Raw genomic sequence first — 16,225 nt, 5'->3', positions numbered from 1 at the left:
TAGGCGATTGCTTCCTGGAACAACTTGTCAAGGAAAATACTAAAGGAAATGCAATTCTGGACTTAATTCTAAATGGCCTGTGAGGACCAGCGCAAGATGTAGAAGTAGAAGAGACGCTGGGAAACAGCGATCACAATATGATCCGCTTCGATCTGGACTCAGGGGAGAAACATCAGTCCAAAATGACAGCCATGGCACTGAACTTCCGAAAAGGGAATTACGAAGGGATGAGACTCATGGTAGGGAAGAAGGTTAAGAAGAGGATAAGCACTGTAAAAACGCTAGAGCAAGCTTGGTCCCTTTTTAAGGACACGGTAACCGAGGCGCAAAATCTATATATACCGCGCATCAACAAGGAATCAAAGAGGTAAAAGAACAAAGAACCGGCGTGGCTCACTTTAGAGGTGATGGAAGTGATCAGAGACAAGAAAGCTTCGTTTAAGGAATGGAAAAGGTCAGAAATGGATGAAAACTGGAACAAGCACAAACAACATCAACGCAGGTGCCATAAGGCGGTAAAAGGGGCCAAAAGAGACTACGAGGAAAAAATAGCCAAGGAGGCGAAGAACTTCAAGCCGTTCTTTCGATATATTAAGGGGAAACGACCCGCGAAGGAAGCAGTGGGACCATGGATGACCATGGAATAAAGGGAGCACTAAAGGAGGACAAAGCAATCGCCAACAAACTGAACACATTTTTTTGCATCTGTATTTACTGAAGATCTACACAGCATACCGGAACCCAACAGGCTATATGCTGGAAAAGAAGACTGAAAGCTGACAGGATTGACAGTCAGTCTAGAGGAGGTATGTAGGCAGATTGATAGGCTTAAGAGCGATAAATCAACGGGACCGGATGGCATCCATCTGAGAGTCATCAAGGAACTGAAAGGGAGCTGAACTGCTTCAACTAATAGCCAATCTGTCGATCAAATCAGGAAAGATTCCAGAAGACTGGAAGGTAGCGAATGTTACACTGATCTTCAAGAAAGGTTCGAGGGGAGATCCGGGGAACTACAGACCGGTGAGTCAGACCTCAGTACCGGGAAAGATGGTAAAGTCACTGATAAAGGACAGCATCATTGATCACCTTGACGGACACGGGCTGATGAGGACCAGTCAGCACGGTTATAGAAAAGGCAGATCGTGTTTCACGAAATTGCTGCACTTCTTTGAAGGAGTAAACAGACAGACAGACAAGGGCGACCCGGTTGACATTGTATATCTGGATTTTCAGAAGGCGTTTGACAAGGTTCCGCATGAACAACTACTTCAAAAAATTGCGAGCCACGGAATCGAGGGTGAAATACTTACGTGGATTTAAAAACTGGCTGGAGCATAGGAAACAAATAGTGAGATAAATGGACAATACTCGGACTGGAAGAGCATAACCAGTGGGGTGCCGCAGGGCTCGGTGCTTGGACCCGTGCTCTTCAACATCTTTATAAACGATCTGGACATTGTTACGATGAGTGAGGTGATTAAATTTGCAGACTATACAAAGTTATTCAGAGTAGTGAAGATACAGGGGGGATTGCGAAGATCTGCAACGTGACATAATCAGGTTCAAGGAATGGGCATCAACATGGCAGATGAGGTTCAACATGGATAAGTGTAAAGTGATGCATGTAGGTAACAAAATCTCATGCATAAATACTGGATGTCCGGGCCGGTACTTGGAGAGACCTCCCAGGAAAGAGACTTGGGAGTTATGATCGACAAGTCAATGAAGCCGTCCACGCAATGTGTGGCGGTGGCGGCAAAAAGGGCGAACAGAATGCTAGGAATGATAAAGAAGGGGATCACAAACAGATCAGAGAAGGTTATCGTGCCGCTGTACCGGGCCATGGTGTGCCCTCACCTGGAGTAGTGCATCCAGCACTGGTTGCCGTACATGAAGAAGGACACGGTACTACTTGAAAGGGTCCAGAAAAGAGAGACTAAGATGGTTAGGGGGCTGGAGGATTTGCCGTATTGTGAAAGATTGGAGAAACTGGGCTTTTTCTCCCTCGAACAGAAGAAATTGAGAGGGGACATGATCGAAACATTCAAGGTACTGAAGGTAATAGATTTAGTAGATAAGGACAGGTTGTTCACCCTCTCCAAGGTAGGGAGAACGAGAGGGCACTCTCTAAAATTGAAAGGGGATAGATAGATTCCATACGAACGTAAGGAAGTTCTTCTTCACCCAGAGAGTGGTAGAAAACTGGAACGCTCTTCTGGAGTCTGTCATAGGGGAAAAACACCCTCTAGGGATTCAAGACAAAGTTAGACAAGTTCCTGCTGATCCGGAACGTGCTCAGGTAGGGCTAGTCTCAGGGCACTGATCTTTGTCAGAGGGCCACTGCTTGAGTGGACAGCTGGGCATGATGGACCACTGGTGTGACCCCTCGGTGGCAATTCTTATTTTCTTATGTTCAGCTTTGCCTGCAGCTTCTATCAGATAGTAAATAAGAGGCTGACAGCCTAATCAGCAATTTTTGGGGGGGTCTTCCAAATGGGTTTTTGGGTGGTTTCTCTTCATGCCCTACTGTTCCCCACCTTTAAAATCCTCAAATCACCGTTTTCTGAGGGTTCCTGTTCTTTTCCTGGGCTATTTTTCTTCAAAATCGGCACCCGTGGTGGCCATCTTGGATTTTTCCCAATTTAAATTAAAGTATTTTTTTTTTTTTTTTTGCAATTGTTTATTTATAACCAAAAATGCACACCAACTCAGCATCACAGTACCAAAACAGTACAGGCAATACAATCAAACAAGCAGAAATCCCCTGGAAACAACCCCCCCTCCCCCCTCCCCCCCTGTAACAGCATACCACACCCATCATCCCCTTTAAACCAAAAATCATCCCCACAGGCGTCGTAGCACCCTAGGAAAAGGAAGGATAAAAAGTACAGAATCAACTCAAAACCCCACCATAAAAAGAAAAAGTCAGCTGAAAGCAGCGCTCCCCCCATCCCTGTTCTCCACCTCAAGGTATCTCCCCCAAATATCATAATATTGCTGCCACCGCCGAGTCAACAGGGCCGAAAGCCTGTATTTTTCACAGACCCAGCCCAATTTATCTTTCATAAGAGGCAGTGTAGGCAAAATCGTGCTATGCCAAAGGCGAGCCACAGTCAACCTGGCCGCTGTGAAAGCCAACCGTGCCAGTCTATCCTGGGTATCATCAGCACCTCCCGTGGGAAACCCCAATAACGCTACCTCCGCTCTCCTTTGGAGGGGCACCTGAAGAAGCGCCCCCACATACTGAAACACCTGACTCCAAAAATCGTGAAGTGAAGGGCAGCTCCACCACATATGAAAAAAGGTTCCCCGCTGCCCACATCCCCTCCAGCACAAGGCTGATCCTTGAACCGACATCTTACTCAGCTGAACCGGGGTCATGTACCAGCGAACCAACATTTTAAGAGCATTCTCCACCAGTACAGGAGCCACTGCTATATGATGTATCCTAAGTGATATAGTTTCCCATAAGGCCTCATCAAACACCTGCCCCAAGTCCCGTTCCCATGCCACCAAATATGTAGGTTTCCGGGCCCCATCCTGATGCACCCACTTGTACAACATAGTAATGCAGCCTCTGCGCACTGGGGACCCCAGCAACTGCTCAAAGGCAGAACAAGTATAAACCGCGGCATCATCCCGTTTAGCCCTCTGCAGATAACTTTTCACCTGGAGATAGGGGAAGAGGTCCCTATAATCTAACTGATGAAGAGCCTGGAGCTCAGGAAAAGCCCAAATATTCTCACCCTCCAAGAATTGGCCAAAGTACTGCAACCCAATCGCTGCCCACCTCGCAAATATCCCCCCATCTCTCCCCGGCATAAAATCAGACGCATGGCACAAGGGGAGGAAGTACACCCCCTTACTTTTACCTAGCAGTTTGCGAGCTTCTCCTTTCCAAACCCGCAGCGTCCATTTAGTGAACGGGTTAGAGATTGTCCCCAGCTCCCTCATCCCCAAATCTTCCCACATAAGTGACCCCAGGGTCCGTGCCCCCCATGACACATCTAGCACCCCTTGTTCAACCTGTACCCATAATTTCAAAGAGGGCGCATGCCACTCCACTCCCGCTCGTAACTGAGCCGCCCGGTAATAGTGTTCCAGATGTGGGATCCCCAAACCCCCCTCTGTCTTAAACTTAAACATGGCCCATTGAGCCACCCGTGGCCTTCTACCTCCCCATACAAACCGCAAGAGGCTGCGCTGCCAGCGAAGGAAATATTTCTTAGGGATTTCTATAGGCAAAACCTGAAAAAAATATAAGAATTTAGGTAACACCAACATCCGAGTTACCTCCATGCGCCCCATCCAAGACACATATAATTTATCCCACCGATCCATATCCCTGGCCAGGGACCCAACCAGGGGAATATAGTTAAGTTGAAATAAGGTCGCCCAGTCCACCCCCAACTGGATACCCAAATATCTAATGGGGCCTTTAACCCAACGGAAGGGCACCACTCTCTGAATACCCGGAATATCCGCGTCCGGGACCGATATATTAAGTATCTCTGTCTTAGCCATATTGGCCTTAAAGCCCGAAAGAGCCCCATAATCTGTCATAAGGTCCTGAAGAGATAAAAGGGACTCCACCGAGCCCTCCACAATTGCCAAGATATCATCAGCGAACAAAGACAATTTGTATTCATTCCCCCGGATCGGTACCCCCCGCACCCGAGCCGTCTGTCGAATCTTTTGTGCAAGAGGTTCAATCACCAGAGCAAACAGCAAGGGTGACAAGGGACACCCTTGCCTCGTCCCCCTCCGCAATTCGAAGGGGGAGGAGTAAACCCCATTGATTTTCACACACGCCATGGGTCCATTATACAAAGATAAAATCCAGGACACATAGCGAGCCCCCAGGCCTACCTGTCGGAGGACCGCCTCCATAAATCGCCAATCTACGCGGTCAAACGCCTTTTCGGCATCCACCGCCACCGCCACCCAGGAGCCCCCAAACCGTCGTGTCTGCCATATCAAGTTCAGAACTTTACGAATCCCGTCCGCCGCTTGCCGCCCCCCTATGAATCCCACCTGATCAGGATGGATAAGGGTTGGCATATGAGACGCCAAACGATCAGTGAGCACCCGAGCAAAAATTTTGGTATCAATACCCAATAGAGAAATCGGCTGGTAGCTCCCACACTGAGTAACATCCTTCCCCGGCTTTGGTAGAATCGTGATCCCCGCCAGCCGCATAAAGAAAGGCAATTGTGCTCCATCCCTCAGATCATTATACAAGCGTGCCAACAACGGTGCCACCAGAGTAGACAACTTCTTATAAAATAATCCCGTAAACCCGTCTAACCCCGGTGATTTTCCCGGTTTCAGCTGTCGAATCACATTATGCACCTCCTCCAAAGTAATATCCGCATCCAGCCCGTTCATCACAGAGGTCGGTAGAGCTGCCAGGCCCAAGTCCTGAAGATACTGTTTAATCTCCTCCTCTGACCCCTGACTCTCTGGTGAATATAGCTTTTGATAGAATTCACAAAAGCGGGCGTGAATAGCCCCCTCTTCCGTTAACGTCTGTCCCGAACTATCCTTAATAGCCATAATATTAGATTGCGTTCGCTGCAGGCGAAGACGATGAGCCAACAACTTCCCTGCTCTATTACCAGATTCAAAAAACCACAAACAAAGACGCTCAAGATTAAATTGGATTTCCTCATCCTCCAACTTCCCCAATTCTGCCCACACCTCACGAATCCGAAGTCCCAGGGGCGCTCCCCCTTGACCACGCTTATGCTGATCAACTAGCTGTCGTAAAGTTTCTCTCAGACTCCGTTCTTTCTGCAAGGTGTGTCTTTTTTTATATGCGGCCATCGATATAAGCTCTCCCCGCAACACGGCTTTCAGACTCTCCCAGATCGTCATCGGAGAGTATTGACTAATATCATTATGTTCCAAAAAATCCATAATAGCCTGCTCCACCTTACGGAGCAGCAACGGGTCCCGCAATAAACTATCATTTAATTTCCAATATCGGTCCCCCACCCGGGTCCTCCCCCAGTGAACATCCATCCAAATGGGAGCATGATCCGACCACCCAATGTCCTCAATATGAGTCCCAAGCAATCTACCCCCCCCCCACCCCTTATCCAAATACAACATATCTATTCTGGTATACACCCCATGCACAGGGGAGTAATAAGAGAAATCCTTACCCATCCAGTGCTGGGAACGCCAGCCATCAACCACATTGAGGACATCCACGAAATGCTTAAGCCTCTTCCTATCTGACTTAAGTCTATCCCCCCCAACCCCCGTAGAATCCCAGCGAGGGTCAATAACCAAATTAAAGTCTCCTCCCACCAACAATGAACCCTTTTTTACTAGCAGTACCTTGGCCAAGACCTCATCAAAAAAAAAACCCTGTTGCGTATTCGGGGCATACAGATTCACTAAAGTAACCACTTCCCCATTAAGTTGGCCCACCCAGATAACCCAACGCCCCCCCCCCCTCATCCCTCCATACCTGTTCAGGCACTAATTTAAGATGTCTAGCAAACAAGATACCCACCCCCGCCTTCTTTCGCTCGGTTCGATTAGAAGCCCAAACCCTTTCAGGATATTCTTTATATTGTATCAGCTTTTCACCAGGTTTCAAGAAGTGAGTTTCTTGCACAAAACTAACATCAATCCGCAGCCTCTTTAATTCCTTTAACAATAATTGACGTTTACGGGGCATGTTGAGACCCTTAACATTAAAGCTGCCCACTCTCAATTTATCAGCTGCCATGACCCAGAATACCATATCCACACCATTCACCCTTCTTCCTCCTCCCCCTCCATCCTCTCCTAAATCCCATGCTGTTACCCCTCTTCCCCCCATCACCCCACCCCCCTCCCCTCCATCCCCACTCCCACCACCTCCATCTCCCTTCCATGGCTTCGGGCGACCCCACCAAAGCCCATGTCCCCATCCCTCCTCCCCCCCCAAAGGTGCTGCCCATCACACTCACACTACAAACACTCCCCTCCACTGGATACCCCGCTCTCATACCCCCAAATATACCCCCACACACAGAAACACTGTCCATCAGGTCCCAAAGTCCCCCACTTCCAAGAATCTTCAACAGGAGTAGACCACTGTCTTCACATCTCCTCCTCAGGTGGCTGGCCTTGAACCACTGCCTTTGGACTCTCCCACGCCTTCTCTACCATCCGGTCTCCGTTTGCGGGACCGCGCCGGTCTAGCTTGCCACTGGAATCGCTCCGCCATCTGGCCCGATGAGATCCCCAGAGGTGGATCCTCCGCACTCTGGAAACCTTCCCTCCGCAGCAATGCCCCAGCTTCTTCCAAAGTGGTGACTCTCCTGTGCGTTCCATTGATGGTAATCAGGAGCCCAAAAGGGAATAACCAGCGGTATTTCAAATTATTCTTTCTCAGGATCTGCACCACCGGGCGAAATTCACGCCTCTTCTGCAAAGTAATTGCAGATAGGTCTTGAAAAACTTCCACTTTATGTCCCTTCCAATCAAACGTGCCCAGCTCTCTGGCCTGCCTCACCATCCGGTCTTTGTCCACAAAGGCATGAAGACATGCAATGATATCTCTGGGGCTATCATCCCTTTTGGGGCCGAGTGCCCGGTGGGCCCTGTCCACCTTCACCGCCTTGGCTCCAACAGCGTCCCCATCCTGCGGGCAAAGGGCCACAAAAATCTCTTGAACCACTTGAACTGCATCTTGATATTCAGTTAGCTCCGGCACCCCTCTGATACGTACATTATTCCTGCGTGACCTGTTCTCCAGGTCCTCAAGGCGTGTAAAGCAGTCATGCCAGTCCTTTTGCGCTTCCTTGAACGCCCCACTCAGATCCTGCACCACCACCTCCTGATCCCCAATGCGCCGCTCCGTCTCCTCCACTCTTCCCAGGAGGTCAGCAAAGTCCTTCCTGATTTCTTTCACTGCATCCTTGATTTTGCCTTTCACAGCTGCCACCTCCTGCATAATATCGTAAGCCCACTGCTGGAGATCGGCTTTGGTTACCGCCGTGGCGCAGTCCTGGCGTCTCGGTCTCGGAGAGGCGCCTCTCTCCGACTCGTCCTCTGACACGCTCTGCCCCGACTCTCGCTCGGGCGCTCTGGACGCCTCACGCACATGGCGCAGGCTGGATTGCTCACTGCCCGTATCGGGCCGCCGTCCCTCTGCGCTCGACTTTTTGGAGGGCATATTTTGCATGCGATCCACTGCCGGCTCGGATTAGCAAGGCTCCGTGGCAGGAGGAGACACCCCAACACCTCAGGGAAGGAGGTATGTGCCCACGGAGGTCAGAGCACGATCTCTAACTGTCCACCATGCTCCGTGACGTCACCGGAAGCCCTGACGTCACCGGAAGCCCAAATTAAAGTATTTTTTATACTTCTGTGCTTCGTTTTTGCAAGAAATCTTCATAGATGGCCTCCCCAGGACAGGATGGGTTGGATTAATGCCTCGTTTGCGATGGATGGCTGTTGGATATACAGCCTTGCTCCACATGCACTGTGGCCCCCAAGGGGGGTGAGTTTTGCACAGATGCAGCGCCTTCTGCTCCGACTCCCGCAAAATTGGCGTCTGGAGACCCTAGGAGTGCAATAGTGGCGTTTTGGTGAAACGCAAGCATGGATCTAATGAAAAACGTCATACAAGTCTTCCAAGCATTCCAAATCTGAGCTGCAGAAGTTGGCTCCCACCATGGGGAACCTTTGTGCTCCGGATTTTTTTGAATATACTTTATCAGGCATACTTAGTTAAAAACTCTCTGCCTGTTTCCCTTCCATCGGCTTTTGTGCTGGTCACAGGGACTCCTGCTCTGCTGGACCAGGAGCTTTCCTCTTGTCTCCCTGCAGGGGCTCTGGAGAGTAAGATGGCTGTTGCGGTGGACACTTTCAATTCCTTTGTTTTTGCCGGCAGTACTGTGGTGGCCACAGATGTTGCGAATATTGCAGATCTCCATGATCCAGATAGATCTGTGATTTGGTGGACGATCCCACAGTGCCAGATTTTTCAAGCCCGCATATCTTATGGATTTAATTTCTGATTCTCTGCAGGAATTGAAGCTGCAGTTGGATCAGCTGGTCATTGCTGAATGTTCTCTTATGAGTGACCAGAGGCTACAATCTGCCTCTCTTCCTGATAACCCTGATGTGGTTCGTATCCTTTCAGATGTCTGGGACAATCCAGAAGGTCCCCCTGAAATGTGCTCGGGCCATGGCGAGGCTTTATCCCATGGTGGATGGTTTTAACAAGTGCTTTGTTTCTCCGAAGTTGGATTCCTTGTTGGCGCAGGTCACCAAGCGCACATCTCTTCCCACAGAACTCGAGGGTTAGGCGCTTCTTCTGTCAACAAACCGAGCGAGAACACCTTGGTTCAGCCCTGGCCACCTCACAAGCTCCTTTGTGTTCTCTCCTTGGCCTCCGGTTAGTTGGGTCATCCACTGAATAGCAATGCATCCCAGCTTTGTGATTCAAGTTGCTCCGGACTGGCCTCATTCGTGGTTTGCAGATCTTGTCAGACTTCAGTGGGACAGGAAGCTCAACCTCCCTCTCCCCTAGCAACCTTCTCGGGCAGAGTCTGGTGCCCATGGAGACCCAGCACTTTGGTTTTCTGGCATGGCTCTTGAGCACTCAGCCTTGATGAGGTGCAGTTCTTCAGAGGAGGTCCTCTCAACGTTCTTGAAGTCCAAGAAACCCTAAACTATCACTTCTTATGCCTCAGCCTAGAAGGCTTACCTACAGTAGTGTGCTAAGGACTAGGTGGTGCCTGAGCGAGCTCCCATTTTGGTCCTTCAGGCAGGCTTAGATAAGGATTTAACAGTGGCCTCCCTTAAAGTTCCGATAACAGGCTTTTCGTGCTTCAGAGCACGCAGGGGTTCTTGTTTGCTTCCTGCTCATCCGGATGTGATTGCATTTCTGAGAGGGACGCATTGTTTGCAGCCTTCCTTGTGTCATCCTTTCCCTTTGTGGAATCTTTCCTTCGTTCTACAGAGCTTTGTAGAAGCCCCATTTGAGCCTCTGAAGGCTGCTACTCTTGGGTCTGATGCTCAGTCTGTCTTTCTGGTCGCCTTTTGTCTTGGTATGGTGTATTTGGACGCTTTAAACTCTTTCGTGTGGAGACCTTTCTCCATATTACAGATGCCAGAGTTCTCCTTTCTGTACCTTCCTTTCTACCGACGGTAGTTTCTGCTTTCCATGCTACCCAGGAGGTTCATTTGCTTGCGTTTCATTCTGCAGGCTCAGAGCGAAACAAGCAGACCTTACGCAAGTTGGATGTCGAGAGAGCCTTGCTCTACTTTTGGAGAGGATTAATGATTTTCGGGTATCTGATCTCCTCTTTGTCCTGGCTGCTTCACCTTGGCATTGTCGACCGGTGTCTAACTTTGATCGCCTCATAGATTCATATTTACATTTCCGTAGCTTATGTCACCTGTGGCAAAGCTGCCACGATTTTCCTTGCAGGCCCTCTCCACTAGAAGTGTTGCTGCTTTGTAGCTGGAGTCTTGCACGTTTTCTCCAGATAAAATTTGCAGGGTGGCTCATTGGTCTTCTCTTCCTATCTTTACCAGGTTCTTTCCAGGTGGATGTGGCTGCTCACTCTGATGCTGCTTTTGGGACCTTGGTGTTGCAGGCAGGCTCTTCTATCTCTCCGTAGACACTGCCATTGCTTTGGTATGTCACTTAGCGTACTGAATCCAGAAGGAATGTAACAGAATGGCAGATTAGATTTTCACCTTTGATAATCTTCTTTCTGTTAGTTCCTGGAGGATTCAGTACAGCCCACCCTCTCACTTGCTCTGCATCACCTACTTTCTTTGGCCTTGGTTATTCTCCTTATAGCAGTGGTCTCAAACTCAAACCCTTTATAGGGCCACATTTTGGATTTGTAGGTACTTGGAGGGCCTCAGAAAAAAAATAGCTAATGTCTTATTAAAGAAATGACAATTTTGCATGAGGTAAAAACTCTTTATAATTTATAAACCTTTACTTTTGGAAAAGTCTTAATAATAATATTGTAATTTATAGCTAAAGAGACATATGATCAAGAAACTGTTTTATTTTATTTTTGTGATTATGATAAACATACCGAGTACCTGGCAGGCCGCATGTGGTCCCCAGGCCGCGAGTTTGAGACCACTGCCTTACAGGCTTGAGGATATTCCAGCTAGTAGATGGGTGTTTGCTCTTCTGTGAGTATGCAGGTTAGTTCTACATTGTTCTTCAATGTTTTTCTATGTTGCCTTTGTGCCTGTTTATTGCTTGTTTCATGTTTTGCAGAGCAGACCAGTTCAGAAATTGTTTATATTGCTGGGGTGCTTCCTTGTCATGGATTTGTTCAGGTATGTTGCTTGGCTTTGGGCTCTAACTCTCTCTGAGGTGGGAGAAGCATGTGCTCAGAAAAGCGTTTGTTTGGATTTCTGCAACTCCTGGATTGTGGGAAGGGATTAAACACTTAGCGTATTGAATCCTCCAGGGACTAACAGAAGATTATCGAAAGTGAAACCCTAATCTTCCAATTGTACATTTTTGTTAGGAAAATACAATTTAAATACACAATTTTTTTCTGCTCATTAGAAAATATAGCCAGAAGGGTACCCCTTGTCTCATTTGAGAAGTCTAAAAAAAAAAAGTCAAACCTAGATAACCGAATCCCACAGGTCCTTTCCCAGTTCTGTCTATTGACCCAGCTTGTTGATAAAGGTAATAAGAATTAGAAATCATTTGCTTAACGTTTTCAACTAAGATCTCCTTCAAGTATTTAGGCAATAATATTTAGATTGACAAAAAGTGACATCTAGGAAAATTTAATGTTTTTTTATAATGTTAATGTTCATACAGTTATAAAAAATATTTTGTGGGAGATTTGCATGCACAATACAATACTTTTTTTCAATGTGTCTTGATGGGGATTTTTTTCTTTTTTCTCAAGGATTTAGTAAATATTGAGATGTTTCTGACAGCTAAAGAAGTTGAAGAATCTTTGGAAAGACAAGAAACTATTACTTGTTTGGCTTGGTGTCATGACAACAAATCAAGACTCCGGAAGATGAAGGTAATAAATTTTTCATTCAGGCTTTTTATACTACTTTCCTTGAGGCACTTTTATAGCAAACTTACTATGTTCTTCCTAAAAGATGTTCAGTTACATCCCTTCCGGATTCCATACACTAGGTGTTTGAACCCAACCTGCAGTCCAGGAGTTGCAGATATCCACAACTTTTTTGAGCATATATATGCTCCACCCCCTTAGTCTGAGAACTAGTAAACATATCCAGGTACAATTTCTGCAAGCAGTCCGTGCAGAAGTCTTTTATAGTTTCTCTGCTTCTATTTCTTATTTTTTCACTTAAAGTTCATTTCTCAGTGGCTTCAGTGACTTGAGACCCCTCCCCAGAGGTCCCCTGCTGGAGAAAAGGACACAGTCCTGTGATGAAAAATAGCAGCTTCACAGAGAAACTCTGGTGGAGCCAGCCTGCTGTGAACCTCCCTTCTTAGAGTACCCGGGGTCCCTTCCCTTGGGAGTCTGCTGGCCAGTGACCCTGCCACAGGTTTCAAGCACAGGCTGTGTGAGTCTGAAGGAAACCCACCTGGGTTTCAAGGCACAGGCTGCCTTTCCTGCCCTCGACCGCGTGGCAAAGGATCAATGAAGGCGGAGGTTGTAGTCGGTGTCTGGTGGGCTGGCAGTCTGAAGATTTTCAATTCTGTGCATTTGGTGCTGTTTCTGAGGCAGAAAGTCCTTTTTCTCCACTCGGCTGCATTTAAAAATGCTGACAGACAAAAGGCACTACAGAACTGTGAGTACCTCCATTATGTTGTGTGGAAACTTTGGGGGTGGCATGTGAGGAGCTTTAATTTGTTTTTTTGAATTTCTGAGGGTAGGTTCAGGTCTCCTACCTCCCCAGAACCCAAATCACTATTTTTATTTCAGATTTTTGTTATTTTTGCCTTTTTTGGCGCAAATTTGCTGGTGGTGGCCATCTTGGATTTTTATCAATCTTTTCTTCAAAGTTTAATTTCTGCCTCAAACCCCTCGATTTTATTTAAAAATTGTTTGGAATGGGCTCATCAACCCCTAATTTGCTGGATATGTGCAGTGATTGTGCCGGATTGGCACCGGATCAGCAACTGTGTATTGCATGCCGTAACACGCAGGAGGGAGGGAACTTCGGATTTGGCCTCCTCTGCATACTTGAGGGCTGGGGAGCCAATTTGGGTTTGTGACTTTGGTAAAAAAAAAAAATAAATAAATATTGTCCAGCAATTCTACTGGCATCTGGTGCAAAACGCCTGTGTTCTGAGTCTGGGGAACTCTTGTGGTGGAGTGCGTGAATCTCAACAGCTCCCTGCCATGGATGAGGGGTGTGACTTTTCACTGGAATTTATTTGGCTTTTCTGGAAAGCTTTTTCTAAGGACTTTGCTCATTTGTTGCGCCCGGTGGGAGAGTCTGAGCCGTCTCGGCCTATTGCGCCGGTGGTAGAGCTTCCTGTTCGGGGGCTATCTCGTCTTGCCATGGTGGATCTTGATTGCATCAGTTGCCATTCAGACATTATACCCATGCTGTCTCCTAACATTGCTTCTGTTTTGGATCCAGCTGATACCATTGCTGGGACTAGTCGCTTCAGCCACCCTGAGAGTCCAGATTTGGGGGATGACCCTGCGCTATGCAGGCTTTTTCAGCTTCACTTTTGGAGAGGACTAATGATTTTCAGGTATCTGATCTCCTCTTTGTCCTGGCTGTTCCACCTTGACATTGTCAACCGGCGTCTAACTTTGATCGCCTGATAGATTCATATTTACATTTCCGTAGCTTATGTCACCTGTGGCAAAGCTGCCACGATTTTCCTTGCAGGCCCTCTCCACTAGAAGTGTTGCTGCTTTGTAGCTGGAGTCTTGCACGTTTTCTCCAGATAAAATTTGCAGAGTGGCTCTTTGGTCCTCTCTTCCTATCTTTACCGGGTTCTTTCCAGGTGGATGTGGCTGCTCACTCTGATGCTGCTTTTGGGACCTTGGTGTTGCAGGCAGGATCTTCTATCTCTCATTGCTGATGTTCTCAAAGAGCTCATATTGGATTCTCCTCCTTCCACTTCCACTGTGGCACAGGTTATTAGACACACAGCCCTCCCTAGTGAGGGGGGGCTTAATGCTTAAGGATTCTCAGGATCGCAGAATTGACATTATGTTGAAAAAGATCTTTGAAGTGGCATCTTTGGTTCTCAAAGCAGTGGCGGCTGCTTCCTTTACAACTTGACCCTGTCATTCCAGATTGCGTGATGCGTCTTCTACGGATGTTCTTCCCTGTCCTCCGTTGATACTGGATGGTGTGGATTATATAGCAGACACTCTGTAAGATATCATTTGAGTTCTTAGCAAAGTTTTGGCTTATGCAGTGTCTATGCGCTGGACTCTTTGGATCCATCATTGAGCGGGGAATGCCACCTTCAAGGCCATTCTAAACAGACTTCCTTTCAAGGGCCAGCTTCTCTTTGATAAAGGCTTGGATTACCTTTTGCCCGGTGTGGCTGAACACTGTCCTAAGTCTCTCCATGTGAGCAGGTCTCGTCGGTCAGTTGGTGGGGATCGTAGTAACTTTTCGTTCCTCCCGCAAGTTTTGTCAAGGCTCCACAGGAGTTTCCTCTCAGAGATATTCCCAGGGCTATCGCCCTTGTTAGAACAATTCCAACTCCAGTCGGCCTCAGACCTCAGGTTCCCAAGCAGCGGCTGCTCCTAAGAAGACCCATTGATGCCAGGAGTCAGTAAGAGCTTCCTCGCATCCAAGGTTGCCTTTCCCAGTTTTATCAGGAGTGGACTCATTTTTCATCGAATCAATGGATACTGGACATCATTTGGGAGGGGCACATGATAGACTTTTTTTGCCTGCCTCTGGGTCTATTTCTGGAGTCTCTGGCAGGTCAGACAGAAAAGGAGGCCTGAGTCCACGCTACCTTGCAACGTCTTTTAGACATCGAAGTGATAGAACCCGTGCAGATCAAGAATTGGGCTTAGGCAAGAACTCCTTATACTTCATCGTGCCAGAGAAAGGCTCGGAAGACCGGTGGCCCATTCTGGATCTCAAGTCAGTCAACAACTTCTTGCAGATTCCTCATTTCCGTATGGAAACAGTGTGCACAGTCATAGCAGCTGTCTCTCCAGGAGAGTTTCTGGTGTCCTTGGATCTCACAGAGGCTTGCCTCCATATTCCAATCTACCTGGAACATCAAAGGTTTCTGTGTTTCTATGTTCTGCAGACTGTGGAATACAATGATCTTGATGAGGCACTTATTATGACGAGTCAGATAAAAGTACAAATCCAAATAAAAATAATCTCCACTTCATGAATAACTGATGTGTAGTGTGATACGGACCTTTCACAGTCCGTGTTTTCGGCAAAAAGCCTTCTTCAGGGGCCCAGGTCAGTATTCAGTCAATGGTATAAAAATAAATATAGATAAAATCTTTTATTCATGAAGTGGAGATTATTTTATTTTGTATTTGTACTTTTATCTGACTCGTCATAATAAACGCCTCATCAAGATCATTGTATTCCACAGTCTGTTCTTCTTTTGTGCTTTGGACTTCTGTTCTTTGACTGTGGAACATCTGGGCTTTTGCAACAGCATTTCCAGTTCGTTGCTCGTCCCTTTGGTCTTGCGATGGTGCCCCACACTTTCACCAAGGTGATGATAGTTGTGGCAGTTTTTCTCCACCAGCAGGGGATTCAGGTCCATCCTTACCTGGATAATTGGTTGATTCAAGCTCCGTCTTGTTCAGAGTGTGAAACTGCGGTGGAGGCGGTAGTGTCTCAGTTGCAGGTGTTGGAGTTGATTATCAACTTCAAGAAGAACAATTTGACTCTCTCCCAGTCCTTGGAGTATCTGGGGCTTCTCTTCATTACCAAGCTGAGTAGTATGTTTCTTTCCAAATCACGCAGAGAGAAACTTCAACTGCAGATAAGAGCTCTTCTGAACTTCTTGGCTATCACAGCCTGGTTGTATCTTCAGGTTCTGGGGTCCATGGCGGCCTCTTGGGAGGCGGTTCCCTTAGCCTTGGTGCTCATGCACCCGTTACAGGAGTCCCTTCTCTCTCAGTGGTCTCCACAGTGTCATCCCCTTCAGATGCTACTCCCCTGGACAGAGCCAACTCACAGCGGCCTGAACTGGTGGCTGCAGGGGAAGGCTCTCCATCAGGGCAGGCTTCTTTGGATGGATATCAGAATGGATGACTAATATGATGGATGCCAACCT

General features: G+C 47.5%; 1 protein-coding gene across 3 annotated transcripts in view; it reads left to right on the top strand.

Annotated features, from left to right (window-relative positions):
* The window catches only part of MAEA (macrophage erythroblast attacher, E3 ubiquitin ligase), a 136,736-nt gene that overhangs the window by 64,742 nt on the left and 55,769 nt on the right, over positions 1-16,225 (top strand). For all 3 annotated transcript variants that reach the window (XM_033951529.1, XM_033951512.1, XM_033951523.1), the window contains exon 4: positions 11,913-12,035. In XM_033951529.1, coding sequence (XP_033807420.1) covers positions 11,913-12,035 — 123 coding nt within the window. The remainder of the gene's footprint in view (positions 1-11,912; positions 12,036-16,225) is intronic.

The sequence above is a fragment of the Geotrypetes seraphini genome, chromosome 1 (genome assembly GCF_902459505.1).
Source record: "Geotrypetes seraphini chromosome 1, aGeoSer1.1, whole genome shotgun sequence".
Classification (NCBI taxonomy): Eukaryota; Metazoa; Chordata; class Amphibia; order Gymnophiona; family Dermophiidae; genus Geotrypetes; species Geotrypetes seraphini.
This window is presented reverse-complemented; position numbering and strand designations above follow the sequence as displayed.